The sequence below is a fragment of the Haliaeetus albicilla genome, chromosome 25, assembly GCF_947461875.1.
Source record: "Haliaeetus albicilla chromosome 25, bHalAlb1.1, whole genome shotgun sequence".
Classification (NCBI taxonomy): domain Eukaryota; kingdom Metazoa; phylum Chordata; class Aves; order Accipitriformes; family Accipitridae; genus Haliaeetus; species Haliaeetus albicilla.
In genome coordinates this window covers 21,642,757-21,660,465 of record NC_091507.1, presented here as the reverse complement: position 1 = coordinate 21,660,465, position 17,709 = coordinate 21,642,757, and the positions used below count along the sequence as shown (strand labels likewise).

Below are 17,709 nucleotides of genomic sequence, written 5' to 3'. Positions count from 1 at the left end.
GGGCAGTTTTTCTCTTCAGTTTATCTGGCAGGAGACGAGTGACCTGCGTGGAAATTGATGGCGTGGAGGACAAGAAGGTGGCTTGCTGTAGCCATGGGAGGTTTAACACAGATGGCTCAGAGCAGAGGGGTCCCTGCTATTGCCTCTCCTCCAACAAGTTCAGCTTTGCCAGGTCACTAACCACCGACTTACACATCTCTACGCACATCAGAGAAAACACATCCTTCTGCTTTCTTCTGTCCCCACGCTCCCAGGGCTGTGGTCTGGCAATGGGCACACAGGACCAGGGCGGGGGGCACGGTGCGAAGCAACACTGGAGGGATCTGTTCCTCATGTGCCCCATCCCCATCCCTCCTCCTCCTCCCAGCGCTGCAGCAGCAAGCAGCCGTGGGCTTCCCCTTATCCCAGAGCTCCCAGCAACCCGTTGAGGGCTGATGCAAAAAGAAGAGGCTGCAGAGAGAGCAGAGGAGAGGCTGGAGCTGCTCTGGTGAGCCTGAACCTCCTGGCATGGGGCGGGCGAACCACAGCCCACTTCACCTTGAACCATCTCCAGCGTCCACGACACACAACTAACCGCTGTGCCCATGTGCCGCTCGGCGGGAGGACACCCCTGGGGAGAAACATGGCTGCAAGCCATCGGCTTTCGATATTTGCTTAGTGCGGGGGTGATGTTTTCTGGAAAGTAACTGCTATCCCCTTTTGCTAGCTGAGGGGTGCAGCACAAAGTGGGTGGCATTGGCACGTTCCCATCATGTCCCCATCACTGCCCAGGCAGCTGGTCTGCAAACCCGCTCCCCGCCGGCTTGCCACGCTGCTGGGAGGGCTTCCACAGGAACCAGGTGCTGAAGCAGGACCAACTAACCCAGTTACTCCGTCCTGAGGAACTGCAGATTTCGCATCTGACACCACGTGCAGGCTTCACGCTGGGAAGAGTCACCCGTCAAGCAGGAGGCAATCCTTAAGCGGGGCTGCAGGAAACAGGGGCGCAGGACTCCTTGATAAAACACGTCTCCATGCGCTTACTGAGGTAATTAAAGGAATGGAAAAAGAAATCCCAGTAACTCTTCATAAAGAAAGATGGGAGGAAAGGACTGCCCTTTTAAAACCCTCTCTTTATGCAATTTTCCATAGTAATACGAAAATTAAAATGTAAAGCCTGTTGCATTGATATCAATACAGAAAAAGCAAAGTCAGCGCCATAACATATTGAATACACTGTGGCCCGTTCCCAAGGATGCAGCTGCTCAGTCAAGAAGTACTTTTTTAAAACAAGACAGTAAGAAAAAAATGACTAGGTAAACTAAGATCTGGTGAGAATACAGCTTCTGAAGCTCTGTGTTGTTAATATTAACCTAATTTGAATACCTACAAGACTTCTTTAATTGACATAGGTTTGCAAAATATAAACAGCTTGTTTTAAAAAGAAATAAATCTGCAGATCGCATTTTTGTGCTGGGTTCTGCAAAGTCCTGTGCTGACATCAAGTGGTGATATATTTTTCATGCCGAAGGGAGCCGGACTTGCTGTACTGCATATGCTCATTTATTAAAGCAAGCTTGACACACAGTTAACCAAGGAGCATGGGAAGCTATATTAATTAGTTCTGCAGAAATATCAAGGAGCGAAAAATAAATACGTAAGGTTATGAACTGGCTGTGAATAAAATCAAGCTTGATATTAGAAGGGTTTTAGCTCCAAGTGAACTTCTGGAACAACATCCCTGCAGAGACTGTGGAGGAAAACCCTCCCACAATGCAGTTTTAATGCGGAGGTTAATTATTTGCTGAAGGCATTAGGGTCTGTGATGTGAGCTGTAACATCAGCCCTGGGTTGGCAGGGACTGACCTTGGTGAGGCATGTGGTTTGCTTCACTCGCCTGCCTCGCTACTCACTGAAGCTGGTTTTAAAAGCTGCAACTGATGGGAAGTGAAATTTTATTTGGGGATTTACCCATGAATACTCAGATCAATTATACTTTGTTAACAGAACTACATGCTCAAATAATAGCTGGGAATTAATGACATGAAAACACAAAATGGTCTCTATGTTTCTAACTCAGATAAAAAAAAAAAAAAACCAAACACTTTCCCTCTCACCGGTTGTTGCTCTGACTGTAGAAATGGTTTCCTGCTCTTCCCAGGAGCTGGCCTATGCTGGGAGCCAAAAAAACCTCCCTGCAGCACCATTGCCATTGCATGCCAATGGGTTTATCCTTCCTCTCATCTTGTGCCGGGCAGGAGGGCTGCAGCAGCTGCTGGCTGTATGGCACAGCAACCCGGGTTGCTCCAAAAGCTGATGGGATTTGACCAGCACAGCTAAGCCTTGGCAGATGTTTTGGGACAGTGTATGAAAGAGCCACGCTGTAAAATTGATCTCTGTAGTCATCATCCGGCTTGTGCTTTGGTACGGTACAAAGAACTGTCCATCTCTCCCTGTTTTGTGTTACAGTAAGTGAAGGCTGGGGGGTGGGGGGAACACCCCGGTCTTGGAGCATCTCTCAGCAAACCTGCTCCACCTTCAGCCAGTGCACCAAGAGAAGGAGCACTGCTGCACCGCTAAGCAGGGGTTTTTTTGAGTCTTTTTTTTTTTTTTTTTCCCCCCCATGTGTTGACACTGAGGCCAGGCTTTGCCCTTGGCGGTTTTGTTTTCTCATGAGCAGCTGGACTTTAAACTCCAACATCTCTCGTGTAGCCATTTCCCCAAAAGCTGCAGGGAGGCAGGCAGACAGCCATTAGGCTCAGAGGGTAACAATGGCAAGGTGCTCTTGGAAAATATTGTTTCTTCTCTCTGCCCTTTTCCTGCAGACAGAGCAGACAGGTATGGCCTTTGTTTTGTTGTGGCTTTGATTCTGATTTGTGCTACTGCTCCTCTAAGAACACCAGTAGTTTTGTACCTTGTATTGTGTTTACTTTGTAGCACGGGGTGCCATCACTGAGAACTGTCTGTCCCTTATTTTCCTTACATTTCTCCTGTTTATTTCATATAGCTAAGTAAAAACCGTGGTAAGTTACTGAGGCAATGTAATTTTGAAGTACCATCATTCACACCAGGGTAATATTTTGTCTTTTCTTATCAGTCTTAAAGAGTGCTCCAGATATTAAAGAAAATTTTGATTTATATTTCTAGTTGCTGCTGAAATAAAAATAAGAGAGTCCTATGAAAGCGGCTGAGATGCATGCTTGTTATAGCTTGAAGAAATTTATGTTTCTGTATTAATCCTCCATGGTTTGCAAAACTAATGAGGAGGAGCTGGGCAAGGAAGAAAAAGCTGGTGATCTCTTAGGAAGGTCAAAACGCCCCTGGCAGCAGGAGAAGTGCACTGCCAGTTATGCTGGACGCATCGGAACCGCTGCACAGCAGAAATGTGCACTGGGCTGCCAGATAACACGTTAAAATGCAAAACAGTCTCATGAGGCTTTTTTTTTTCTTTTATTATCACATGCAGGCCTGTTGCTTAGCGGATATCCTTCAAAAGCCTAACTACGCATTTGTACGCAGTTTCAGAATAATGTTGTTATAGCTGTCACTTTTTCCAACTCTAATATTATCGATTATTTCAACCTTGGTGCCTAGCAGTGCTGGGCCCCCAAACACTGTACAAAATAAAATAAAAAACAAAAACAAACAAAAAAACCCCCCAACAGTCCCTTCCCCAATGGGTTTACTTTCCAAGCACAGAACTGACAAACACGCCCTGACACCCACAGCCCTGTACCGCTTAAAATCAAAGGCAACAGACGGCACCAGCCATCTGGCTGGCAATTTTTGCTGTGGGCACGGTCGCAAAGCGGAGTTTTAAGACCTGATAGCTCTCGCGTCTTTGATCTCTCCTCCTCTTCACCCAAACCCCAAAGATCATGGCGTCGCCCACCCAGTCAGTCAGCGCCGAGGCCGCGCGAGAGCGGCTGAGGCGGCGCGGTCGTTGCCAGGGGCAGCGGCGGGAGATTTGAACGGCGCTGAGGAGAGCGGCGGCCAGCGGGGAGCGGCGCGGCCGTTAGTTTGCGCGGGCAGGGCTGCAGCTCTCCCCTCTTCCCAGCTGGAGAAGGCTGCTCAAGCGGTGGGCATCGGCCCCGAGGGGAGACCCAGGTATGGTTGCCCCTCGGGGGAAAGCCGTTGTTAGGAAAAATGTGGCGACGCAGACAGGGCTCCCGTGTAAACGTGAGGCTGTCCGGCTCTCTGGCTGCGGGGAGTGCCTGAGTCTGTCACAAATGATGGAGGGCAGCGGGGGCACGCCTTGTGTGAGTGTGGCTGGGTGGATGATCTGCTCAGCCTCGTGATAGAGCTGAAGGAGGAACTGGAAAGGCTGAGGAGTATCAGGGAGTGTGAGAGGGAGATAGATTGGTGGACCCACACCCTGCCATCCCTGAGGCAGAGGCAGCAGGTGGAGGCTCCGCAAGAAGCGGAGGATCCCCTGCCCTCCTGCCACCAGGCCGGAGGGGACCTAAGAGATGGAGGGGAATGGATACAGGTCCCTGCTCGGGGAGGCAGGCGAGTCCCCTCCTGGTCTCCCTCACCTTCCCGGTTGCCCCTACACAACAGGTATGGGGCTCTGGAACTTGAGGACCAGGTCAATGAAGATCAGGGTGTAGGTGAAGCCCTATCTAGGGAGGTGCCTAGGCTCAGTCAGGCAGCCCCATGCATTCTCACATACTCAAAAGAAAAAAGAGGGTAATTGTCATAGGCGACTCCCTTCTGCGGGGGACAGAGGGCCCAATATGCAGACCTGACCCGTCCTACAGGGAAGTCTGCTGCCTCCCTGGGGCCCGGGTAAAAGACATCACCAGGGAACTCCCTGGTCTGGTTCGGACCTCTGATTATTACCCATTGCTGGTTGTGCAGGTTGGCAGTGATGACACTGCAGAGAGAAATCCAAAGGCAATCAAAAGGGACTTCAGGGCACTGGGACGATTAGTGGAAGGATCGGGAGCACAGGTAGTGTTTTCCTCAATCCCTTCAAGTGGCAGGGAAATATACTGAAAGGAACAGGAAAACACACCTGGTTAATACGTAGCTCAGAGGCTGCTGCCATCGGTAGAATTCTGGGTTTTTTGATCATGGGGAGGTTTACACGGCACCGGGCTTGCTAGCGACAGATGGTGTCCAGCTATCTCAAAGGGGTAAAAGAATCCTCACTCATGAGATGGTGGGGCTCATAGAGAGGGCTTTAAACTAGGTTTGAAGGGGGTAAGGGATAAAACTAGGTGCACCAGAGATGAGCCTGGGGACAGCATGCCAATGTTAGGGGTGGACCCGATAACCCAGCTCAAATGCATCTATGCCAATGCACGCAGCACGGGCAATAAACAGGAGGAGCTGGAAGCCATTGTGCAGCAGGATACATATGACTTAGTTGCCATCATGGAAACATGGTGGGACGACTCCTGTGACTGGAGCGCTGCAATGGATGGCTATAAGCTCTTCAGAAGGGATAGGCAAGGTAGAAGAGGTGGTGGGGTGGCTCTCTATGTTAGAGAATGTTTTGACTGTACAAAGCTACATTATTGCGATGACAAGGTGGAGTGCTTATGGGAGAGGATGAGAGGGAAGGCCGATAAGGCAGATATTGTGCTGGGAGTCTGTTATAGACTGCCCAACCAGGTTGAAGAGACGGATGAATCATTCTACAAGTGGCTGGCAGTAGTCTCAGAATTGTGTGCCCTTGTCCTTGTGGGGGACTTTAACTTTCCAGACATCTGCTGGAAATACAACACAGCAGAGAGTAAACAATCTAGGAGGTTCCTGGAGTGTGTGGAAGATAACTTCCTGACACAGCTGGTAGGTGAGCCAACCACAGGAGGAGCCTTGCTAGATCTACTGTTTACTAACAGGGAAGGACTGGTGGGAGGTGTGATGGTCGGAGGCTGTCTTGGGCTTAGCGACCATGAAATGATAGAATTCTCAATTCTTGGTGAGGCAAGGAAAGGGGTTAGCAAAACCACTGCTGTGGACTTCCGGAGGGCAAACTTTGGCCTCTTTGAGGCACTGGTTGAGAGAGTCCCTTGGGAGACAGTCCTGAAGGGCAAAGGGGTCCAAGAGGGATGGACGTTCTTTAAGAAGGAAATCTTAATGGCTCAGGACCAGTCTATTCCCATGTGCCGCAAGTTGAACCGCCAAGGAAAACGACCGGCCTGGGTGAACAGGGAGCTTTCGCTAGGAGTCAAGAAAAAAAGGAGAGTTTATCATCTCTGGAAGAAAGGGTGGGCAACTTGGGAGGAGTACAGGGATCTTGTTAGATCATACAGAGAGGAAATTAGAAAGGCAAAAGCTCAGCTAGAACTAAATCTGGCCATTATTGTAAGGGACAACAAAAAATGTTTTTACAAATATGTTAACAGTAAAAAGAATCCCAAGGAGAATATCTATCCTTTAATGGATACAGAAGGGAACGTAGCCACCAGAGATGAGGAAAAGGCTGAGGTACTTAATGCCTTCTTTGCCTCAGTCTTTAATAGGGAGACCAGTTACCCTCAGGGTAGTCTGCCCCCTGAGCTGGAAGGCGAGGATGAAGAGCAGAATATACCCCTCTTAATCCAGGAGGAAATAGTTAGTGACGTACTATGCCGTCTTGACACTCACAAATCCATGGGACCCAATGGGATCCATCCAAGAGTACTGAGGAACTGGCAGAAGTCCTTGCCAAGCCACTCTCTATCATCTATCAGCGATCCTGGTCAACAGGGGAGGTCCTGAGGCTTGCCAGTGTGACTCCCATTTACAAGAAGGGTCGGAGGGAGGATCTGGGGAACTACAGGCCTGTCAGCCTGACCTCGGTACCAGGGAAGATTATGGAATGGTTTGTCTTGAGAGCACTCACATGGCAAGTCCAGGTCAAGCAGGGGATTATGGAATGGTTTGTCTTGAGAGCACTCACATGGCAAGTCCAGGTCAAGCAGGGGATCAGGCCCAGTCAGCATGGGTTTACGAAAGGCAGGTCCTGCTTGACCAACCTGATCTCCTTCTATGACCAGGTGACCCGCCTAGTGGATGAGGGAAAGGCTGTGGATGTTGTCTACCTTGACTTCAGCAAGGCCTTTAACACTGCCTCTCATGATATACTCCTTGAGAAGCTGGTGTCTTGTGGCTTGGACAAGTGTGCTCTTCGCTGATGAAAAACTGGCTGGATGGCCGAGCCCAGAGGGTTGTGGTGAATGGGGTGAAATCCAGTTGGCGGCGGGTCACAAGTGGTGTTCCCCAGGGCTCGGTGTTGGGCCCTGTTCTGTTTAATATCTTTATCGATGATTTGGATGAGGGGATTGAGTGCACCCTCAGCAGGTTCGCAGACGACACCAAGTTCGGAGGCAGGGTCGGTCTGCTTGAGGGTAGGGAGGCTCTACAGAGAGATCTGGACAGGCTGGATCGATGGGCTGAGGCCAATCATATGAAGTTCAACAAGGCCAAGTGCCAGGTCCTGCACTTCGGTCACAGCAACCCCACGCAGCGCTACAGGCTTGGGGAAGAGTGGCTGGAAAGCTGCCAGGCAGAGAAAGACCTGGGGGTGCTGGTTGACAGCCAGCTGAATATGAGCCAGCAGTGTGCCCAGGTGGCCAAGAAGGCCAATGGCATCCTGGCCTGTATCAGAAATAGTGTGGCCAGTCCCAGCAGGCAGGTGATTGTTCCCCTGTACTCAGCAATGGTGAGGACGCACCTTGAGCCCTGTGTTCAGTTTTGGGCCCCTCACTACAGGAAAGACATGGAGGTGCTGGAGCATGTACAGAGGAGGGCAACCAAGCTGGTGAGGGGCCTGGAGCACAAGTCCTATGAGGAGCGGCTGAGGGAACTGGGGCTGTTTAGTCTGGAGAAAAGGAGGCTGAGGGGAGACCTTATCACTCTCTACAACTACCTGAAGGGGGGATTGTAGTGAGGTGGGTGTTGGTCTCTTCTGTCAGGTGGCTGGAGATAGGACAAGAGGAAATGGCCTCAAGTTGTGGCAAGGGAGATTTAGGTTGGATATTAGGAAAAATTTCTTTACTGAGAGGGTTGTCAAACATTGGAATAGGCTGCCCAGGGAAGTGGTTGAGTCACCATCCCTGGAGGTATTCAAAAAGCACGTAGACGAGGTACTCCAGAACATGGTTTAGTGGGCATGGATGATGGTTGGACTCGATGAACTTGGAGGTCTTTTCCAACCTAAATGATTCTTTGATTCTGTGATTCTATAAGTGGTGTTGTATGATATAGCCCTCGTAAATTTTCTGAGCATTGCTGAGGGATAGCTTTTATTTATTCTCCATAAGGAAGATTTGATTGAAAATTCAACCATGTCACGGTTTTGCTTCTCAGCAAAAAATCCCTATGAAGTCAGACTGAAGGGCGTCAGTTTGGATCCATCATTGTAAATTAATACAAATCATTTTCACCTCTACTGATGAGTCTGAAAGCCCCATGCAGTCTTACAAAATAGCCTCTGCCTTTATGGTAATACTTTTCCCTTTTCCCCAGCCGTGCCACAGCAATGCTGCTCTGTGTGTCTGGTGCAAGAAAAAAATGTGTTGGGAAGGGCTTCAAATTCTCCCTGCTTGGGAGCAAGTCAGGCACTCCCCAAAAGTAAAAGGTCACGACTCCTCAGCTGAGTTTGGGCTAAGAAAGTAGGGCTCTTCCAGTATGTAAGTTTAATGTGGCTGAAACCCTGAATCAGCCAAAAGGATTTCTCTTTACAAAAAGGAGGTAAAAGTATATATGGAAAGGAATCTAAGCACTTACATTAGCATTTTGTCATACAATGTTCCAGTGTTTATATCGGCTGATGATGCAAACAACGTTATCAAGAGACAGAGGCGTGCCAGTTCCCTACTTTTGGAGGAGGTCCTCCAAGGCAGCTTGGAAAGGGAATGCCTTGAAGAGAGATGCACAGAAGAAGAAGCAAGAGAAGTATTTGAAAACGATGAAATGCTTGTAAGTATTTTGTTTTCCTGCGTGCATAACAAAAATTACTGCCTTGGTCCTTTACTGTCAAATACAGATCCACAGCCTGCTTCATTTGTTTCAGATTCTCTCCATGTGAAATCTTTGCACTTTCCACCGCAGCAGGTAGAATGCAGGTGTCCTCAGTGGTCAAAATGGAAATGCAGAGGTCAGCTCTGACACTTTTGCAGTCCCCTCCTGAAAATTATGTGTCCTGCACCTTACATTGCGAAAGTATATGGCTGTTGTCCCATCCTGACCACGCGCAGAAATACAGCTTCGGCATCCCTTAGGGATGAGGAGGGGCGAGGGGATGTTGGAAAGGAGGGAAGCAATGCAGCAGCAAGTAGCAGGACCTATAGATAGAGTCTTACTTGGTCAGTGGCTGCAAGTCCCCTCATACAAGAGGCCCTCCTATTACAGCTTCTTAAGAAACAATAAAATAAGCAGATTGCAAACTGCCTCCCATCTCATTCAAATTTTGCTGTCAGGGCAGAATTTGTAGTTGTGCAACTGTGTAAACGTTAAACCATAGCATATATTCTCTCATGCAATGTTTTTGTTTTACTAAAATATTTATGCAAGATTATATTATTTGAGAATTAAAATTAATATTTTTTTTTTTCCAGAAAATGTTTTGGGATGGCTACTACGGTAAGCTGGCCTCTTGATTTCTTACCTTCATAGTGGTATCGCACTATGAACATTATGATTCAGTCCAATGCTGGTTTTCTGAGAGTTTTTAGCAGTTTATCCTACAAGAAACACCCAGTTGCTATTTGTTGTGTTTCTAGTAAAGTAGGAGGAAAAGTATTGATGTGAAAGGTTTAAAAAAAGTAACAAATAGGAAAAAACATTTAAGACTGCAAAGCGAATAAAAGTTGAAGGTGAGTAGAGGTTAGCATGGTAAATAGGCTTTCTTTTCCTGAACTTAAACAACCTGGGACCTGAGAATGTCTGCTTTGCTGATACAATAGAGCAGCACAGCTTTACCAGCAAAACCTCCCAGATACAAACCTAGCACTTAAACTTGGGTGAGATAAATAGGTGTTAAAAGCTACTGGGCTGTCCACAAACTCTGGACACTGGCACTGCATCATCCTTTGGCAGCCTTCAAGGCAAGAAACAAATCTGTAAAAGCTGAGGGGCTGATGTAACTAGATGCCTCCTGACAAGGAGCCTGGGGCACCAGCTTATGGTGACTATGCCCTATTCCCTTCTTTTCTGCATGGCTCGTCCTAAGTTTTTCTCTAGTTTTTGACTTAGCTTTTATTATTTTCTAATTTTAGGTTTAGACAGTGGATAAGGACGTGACAAAACCAGCAGTTAGTATTAATTTTCTGCAGAAGTCATTAAAACACTGACTCCAGGGAACCGTTACATAGAAGAAGCCCATCAGTGATAAAAATGTTATGAAGAATGATGCTAAATACCTGGCCTTTCATTACTTCTGTGAGGGTGGGATTAATGTCTCCTAATTTCAGTCATTGGATGTTTGTACTAAGCATGTCATGCAGGCTTCCTCTCTAGTCTATGAAGAGAGAAGGGCAACCAGTTGAGAATGGTCCATCCAAACAAGCTTAGCCACAATCAGGACGCATTACTGGCTTCAGCCTCAGGGATGGCTTCCTTGCTGTAATTAAAAGCCATCATGTCCTGTCTTCTTCCTACCGAACAGCAGTGTGTGTTTCCTTCTTTGTGATGTCTTTCCTAACATTTTGAAGACTGTTGCCGTGCATCTCCATGGCTTCTTTCCTCCTCACCAAACAAACCCATTTTTTCAACCTGTCTTCCAAAAAAATCTCATTTTCTAGACCTCTGGTATCCATGTTGCTTTCCCCCCATAGTCCAGGTTATAGTGGGTAAATCTGCATTGTGAATAAAAGAGGGCTGGGGAGAAAGGCTGAGCACTCACCTAACTGCTGGCTCACCCTTTGGCTCTGTTTCATACTGCTCCACCTCAGTCTCGTCAAGTCAAAGCTGATGTAGTGGCATCTTGCTCTAGCGTGGATGTACCCAGTCAGGGCACTTGGACTGAGGACGCACTTGTCCCTGACCCCCTTTTATTAACAGTATAAACGTAGCCATTGATAACCTCTCTTTAAATATTACTTTCCAAAGATTTTTATGCATGCCTTACAGTAGTCTGTTTTCCTAACTCACTTACTTAATGACATTTCTACTCTGTGATTCCCCACTAGGTCCCTTATACAATACAATTAGATTTAATTGGTTTGGATTATTTGATCTTATAAAATGCATGCTGGTTGTTACTTACCACTTTTTTATTTTGCTGAGTGCTTACAAACAGTTTAATCATTCCAGCAGCTTTCCAGTAACAGAAATCGTGCCGATTTCTCTATAATTCCTTGAATCTTCTCTTTCCTCCTTTAATAAAGCTAGGTGCTTACTTTTTTCCTAGTCTTACAGACCCTCACCTGACCCCAGACATTTTCTGAGGCTTCCTTACCTATATTTGAGCTTGCATTTCAGAGGCTTGACACCAGGTAACTTGCTGCAAGCTGTAGGTGTAGCCCTTCCCTACCTCCAGCTCCCCACCACTGCTGCTGGAGGTCCTCACTCCTCACCTCTACCTGCTCAGCTCTGCTGATGAGCCCTCCCTGCCCACCCAAAAATCCTCCCAGGAGACCTAAATTGTGCCAGGGTATGCTGGTGGCACCTGACAGCAGGTGGACTGAAGGTGGTAAATGCTTTAAGCCAGTATTTTAGTACCGTTAAAGCTAAAAGATACACGTGCCCATAGCTGAGCAGGTGGTGGTTTGGTTTTTTTTCCCAGTAGGAGGCAGAATTTTCACCTTTCCTTTTCATCAATTACAGCAGCCTGCTGACTGAAGTTAAGCTCTCTGATGAAGTTTTAAATTTTAGAAAGGTTGGAGAGCATATCTCGGGTTAGGCTTTTCTGGCTTGCTCCCTGATCTCTCATGCCTGTGCCATAAGCAGCTGTCATTTGGAGAACATTTCCCAATTCTTTTGGAGTCTTTCCAGTGGGCAGCTTAAAGGGAAACTGGCAGCTCTGCCTGGTGCTTCACCTGTAGCGAGGCATCCTCTGGTTTCAATGTTCGGTTCATCAGAAAGCCTAAGCTTGCTTGTGTCCAAGCTGCTCTATAATAATTGTACAGATGTGTAACAGCCAGATTTCCTCCTATCTTTTTGCTTGCTGTATAATTTTGATCCCAGCTTTTCTTATCCAGTGCCTATCAACCTAACATGGGAGACCTAAAACACCAGTCGTGCATTCTATTCATGATGAGCGCATGAACCTTCAGTCAGTGCTTTTCCCTGAAGCAGAGCATCCCTCCAGAAGTGGGCTCTGCCCCCGGGCACCTCCCGGCCTCTCTGCCAGGGGCTGCAGGAGCCCCTCTGGAAGCAGAGACTTGGGCTAAAATTACTCCCGAGGAACAGTTTGAGATGTAGCCCATTTCCTTCCGAACTGCTTTTTTGCAATGCTTCTCCGAGCGACTTGCGCGTGGGGAAGGGGGCTGTGCAATTTGGGTCGTCGTCGGTGACCTGTCCCTCTCCCGCGGCGTTTTTTCAGGTGGCAGGAGATGCTCATCGAGCCCCTGTCAGCACAACGGCGTGTGCGAGGACAGCATTCGCGGCTACACCTGCACCTGCACCGAGGGCTATGAGGGAAAGAACTGTGCTTTCGGTAAGGCATTGCTCTCCTTCTGAGAAGCCCTATCTCCTCCTGTCATAGGGGGTCCCCAGGAAACCATACATAGCTATCCCACTACAGCCAGTTATTGTCTTTTCGGTTAAAAGACACAGTTCTCGGCAGAGCAGGGGTGATGCATGCTGCCCGTCTACCAAACCATTACGGAATCCTGAGGTTACACAGGTTGCCTCTTCCCACTGAGCCTCCCTTCTCCAGGGACGCGGGACGAGGGCTGAAGCAAGGGACTGCTTGTCCTGCTGCGGTCCCAGCTGGTATATGGCCTGGAGAACCAGGGCTGCCATGCTGGGATGGCTTCCCAGCCACCCCAGTGCCTCTAAGGCTGCACACCCCCCCAGGACAGTCCCTGGGGACAGAGGGACTCCAGAAAACAACCTGTTTTCAGTGGAAAAGGCATAAAGGAAAATGGGTGCTTCCTGGCACGTGAAACACCCTGGGCTGGATCCTGTGTTTTCACATCTGCCAGGTTCTACTTTCCAGCCCTTACGTCAGTATTTCTGCTGGCTCTGATGTCCCCTGGGGTGGGAGATGCCCTGGCTGCCACAAGGCAGGGTCATTTTTCTGGGTAAGGGGATGACTGTGACCAGCTTCTGGGGGAGACCGGAAGGTGACACAGCTTGGACCCATGCTGGGAACTGGATCCGCTCAGTGTGAGCCTTGGAGAGCCATGTTACATGAGGGTTTTTTTGCTACTTCTCCACCTGTGAGCTAGATCCACCATCAAATGGCTGTTCCTCCTGTTGCTTTGTGCTGAAGCTTAAGTGTGTGCTCAGCTATGGAAAGTTGACAGAGCACATTTCAAAGGTGATTAATACTTCTCATCTTTGGCAGCTGTTAATTTTAAGTTTCTTAGCACAAGCGTGAGAAATAAGAGCTATGCATTTGTTTTTGCTGAAAACTGGAAAGCTTTAGCCGCCTTCTTCCTCAAGCAATACCTGCATTCTTCAGATGTACAACAGTTCTCCCCGCTGCCGATACTTGCATGTTTTGTTTAAGAGAGCAGAAAGGAAACCCATGGCACCCTTCCATGGATTCACATGGAAGGCCTAGTTTGACCTTTGGCTAATGCTCCCCAAAACTCAGAGGTGCAGACAGTCTGGTGCAGGGAGGTGCAGTGTGAACATAGTTTGCAACAAGTCTGTGGATGCTGCAGAGACTCAGCGGTCTCCAATTTCTGCTTAACAAGGGGAAAAACAATGTGGTGGGAAATACTACCAAGCCAGGGTCCCTATCTACCTTCACACAAAGCAAGTAAAAATAAAACGCTTAGTAAAGAGGACTCAAGCTATGCAAGAATACTCCAGCTGAAGTGTTCCAAATGCTTTTCCTCCACTTGTTCTGTTTAGCTAAAAACGAATGTCGCCACCAAGCAAAGGAAGGATGTGACCACTTCTGCTACCCGGGAAGTAATTCCTACCGCTGTTCCTGTGCTGATGGCTACGTGCTCGGGAAGGACAAAAAACAGTGCATCGCATTAGGTAGGTGTGAGCACGGACGTACAGGGGGCACAGGCTCAGTACTGGGGTGGGCAGGCCACCACCTGATATCCAGATGCCATCAACCTGCTTGGAGATTCAAGCAATGAGGATATTACTGACCATCCAAACTGGGCAGAAAAAGGAGGAACCTAGGGACCACCACCCAAGATGCCAAAGCAGTGGTAAAAGAAGCGATATTTGAACTTTTAAACATGTGTCTGCAGAGACGACTTGCATCATCCCACATATCACTCACACGGTCAGGTTTTCCACTCCTATGCCCGGTAAAGAGTAACTCCACTGAAGACCTGTCTGTTTAAGAATGAGGTTCAATTGATTCCGATCAGGCACCTGATGGTCTGATAAATGAAGGGCAATGTTTGCTGCCATATTGATTAGTTTGAAGCAGTAGCCCTCTTCATTTTTTCAGTCTCATACTAGGTATCTCATTGAATCTCATCCCCTTAAAAACCACAGTATTATACTTAGGCCCTTGTCTATATTAGCACGTAGGGTAGCAGAACAGGAATTGAGCTGTAGAGCCATGCTTTTGGTGATGAAGGCTCGATGTCCACACCCAGCGCACATTTCAGGTGGCCTTTGCTTCAGTCTAGCTCTAGTTTGGTCCTGTGGACTAAGCACCCATTAGCTGTGAGAGTACGTTATGTGTGCTCCTGGAGGGTGTCTTCTGGTTTAGCTTCACCTGAGCAGAACCCAGTTTGCGTGACCCAAGACAAGTGTGATAAATGCAGATAACTGGGGGATCCACGTGAAAAGCATGTATGCTGTTCAAACCCGAACAGAAAGGCATCCGCATCCCTAGAGTAATAGCTTTAACAAGGATTTACCTTGTCCAGATCAGGCCACAGCTATCAGGTATTTGGCACAATTTGGACACAGGATACAAAGATGAGTGTCGTGGTTTAACCCCAGCCAGTAACTTAGCACCACACAGCAACCCACTCACTTCCCCCTACCCAGTGGGATGGGGGAGAGAATTGGCAGAAAAAAAAAGTAAAACTCGTGGGTTGAGATAAGAACAGTTTAATAGAACAGAAAGAAAGAAACTAATAATGATAATAACAATAATAAAAATGACAATAATAATAATAGTAATAATAAAAGGATTGGAATATACAAAACAAGTGATGCACAATGCAATTGCTCATCACTTGCCAACTGATGCCCAGTTAGTTCCCAAGCAGCATTGCCCCCCAGGCCCACTCCCCCCCAGTTTATATACTGGGCATGACGTCACATGGTATGGAATACCCCTTTGGCCAGTTTGGGTCAGCTGTCCTGGCTGTGTCCCCTCCCAACTCCTTGTGCCCCTCCAGCCTTCTTGCTGGCTGGGCATCAGAAGCTGAAAAATCCTTGACTGACTTAGTCTAAACCCTACTGAGCAACAACTGAAAACATCAGTGTGTTATCAACATTCTTCTCATACTAAATGCAAAACGTAAAGCTATAGCAGCTACTAGAAAGAAAATTAACTCTAGCCCAGCTGAAACCAGGACAATGAGGAAGCCTCATTTCATTAGTTACAGACACAGTGAAATCTGGTCACCACAAGCCTAACGCAATGACCCAAAATGTTCAGTGCCATCACTAAGCTATTAGACTACAGCTGCCAAGTGAATTATTCCAATTTTCACTAGCTGAGAAATTATCCTTCTCCTTTTCCTTAGTGCAAATACAAAAGCCCAAAGTCAAGGTGGAAGCAATAAGGTATTTGCAGGTTATTAGCTGTCTTGAAATGATACACGAGGTTTTGATTTTCTTTTTAATTCATTTGCTAGATCAATGTGCATGTGGCAGACTTCAAGGCAGTGATAATCTGTTAAGTGAAACCAGGAAGAAACGTGATGAGCGATTTCCTTGGCAGGTATTTGTAGCAACTCATGAAACCCATCACTCAACCTCACATGGACAGTGCTATCTATCATCTTTTTGCATTTTCTTAGGTCCTGCTGCTGAACTCAGAAGGAAAGGGCTTCTGTGGAGGAGTGCTGCTGAAAAGTAACTTTGTAGTGACTACAGCAGAATGCGCCCTTCTGCACAGCCATTTCGAAGTCAGGGTTGGTGCTGGTAGGTGATCAAACACATTTTCTCTTGTTGCAGCACATTTTAGTATTGACAAGCTAATTTTAAAAAAAGCTTACTAAAATTTTTATTGCATAAAAATATTGTTAAAGGAAACAAATCTGCTGTCACCTCATTTAAGCATCTCAGTTAAGTATCTTGAGCTAGAACTACAGCTGCCCCATACCCCCCTACAAGCCAAGCTGAGACACAATTGCCTCTTGAATGCAATTCAGAAGTCAGCACATGCTAGGGATAAGCTAAAGCAGGTGGATTTAGAGGCGGCTTTTGTTTCATGTCAAAATTCACTTCTCTGGTTGGGTATTTGTCCTTCTCTCTGAAATTACGCATGCTTCTACACAGCATTAAAAAGCTGTCAATATATCATTCCTAGTTTACCTTTACTGCAGCCATTTCAAGAAAGAGCACCTTTAGTTTCTCTACTGCATGTATTTCTCAGCATGATTAGGCAGTTTGCATGCAGTTTTCAGGTCTCTGATAAATTCTTCCTAAGAGCAGTGAAATGTCATTGCTTCACAGGGCCTAATGGAACAAGTGGAACTGAGAAGACAATGCAAGTTAGTAAGAAACACATACACATCCGGTATGACGAAGACACTGGTGAGAACAACATTGCATTGCTACAACTCCAAAGGCATGTTGAGTGCAACAACCACCAGCTTCCTGTGTGCACCCCTGAAAGAGACTTTGCAGAACACGTTTTAATTCCAAAATTGGCTGGTACGGTCAGTGGCTGGAGAATGGAAGGCAATGAACTTCAAGGTGATGAGCTGCAGGTTTCATACCTTCCTGCTGAGGACTGCAAACAAATACTCAACATAAGCCTCACAAACAGGCAGTTTTGTGGACACCTCCAGGAGCCTGTAGACAAACGACTGGCTGGAGGAAGCTTTTTAGCTACCGAGTATAAGGGCACTTGGTTTCTAACTGGTATCCTGGGATCTTGGCCACTAGAAGATGCTGACTGGGAAACATTCCTATTCACTAACACCGCGAGGTATACGATATGGTTTAAACAAAAAATTAAATAAGACACAAACACGACCAACCCTCCAGCACCAAACCCCTACCACTCACTGCAAGGAAACACCTTGATGCAGCTAGTACACCCATTTGACTCTGTCATGACTTGCAGCAATGGAAGTTGCAACAATGATATGTATACAACTCCAATTCATACAGAAAAACGCATCTGTCTTTCCTTCTTCTGCTGACACACAGTACTGTGAAAGTCACGATGCAGTAAATCTAGTTATTTTACTAAAAACTGACTGAACTTTTAAGTTTCTTAGAACTATTCATCCTAAAACTCAAAAAGCATTGCTGCTTTTCTGGGATTTTAAATGTTGCTAGAAGAAAATGAGTCTTTAACTCTTGTTACCCTGAGGTTTGATCCAGCAAATTCATCTTCTTATTTCAGCATCCATACAAGTAAAACTTATGAAGACTGGGGGAACTCCAAGCCTTTAACCACCTATGTTGATGTAGGACTTGACACTCTCATCACACTAAAAAAATGCTTCCCTTCATACA

At 47.0% G+C, this 17,709-nt stretch overlaps 1 protein-coding gene across 1 annotated transcript; it reads left to right on the top strand.

The window, feature by feature from the left end:
• Nucleotides 1–80: 80 nt before the first annotated feature.
• PROZ (protein Z, vitamin K dependent plasma glycoprotein) lies at nt 81–17,705 on the top strand. The gene is made up of 8 exons (XM_069770221.1): nt 81–2,817; nt 8,729–8,892; nt 9,531–9,555; nt 12,458–12,571; nt 13,942–14,073; nt 15,873–15,958; nt 16,038–16,161; nt 16,696–17,705. Exons 1-8 carry the CDS (start codon nt 2,751–2,753, stop codon nt 17,205–17,207), a joined length of 1,224 nt encoding a protein of 407 aa, XP_069626322.1. The 5' UTR covers nt 81–2,750; the 3' UTR covers nt 17,208–17,705.
• Nucleotides 17,706–17,709: the final 4 nt, after the last annotated feature.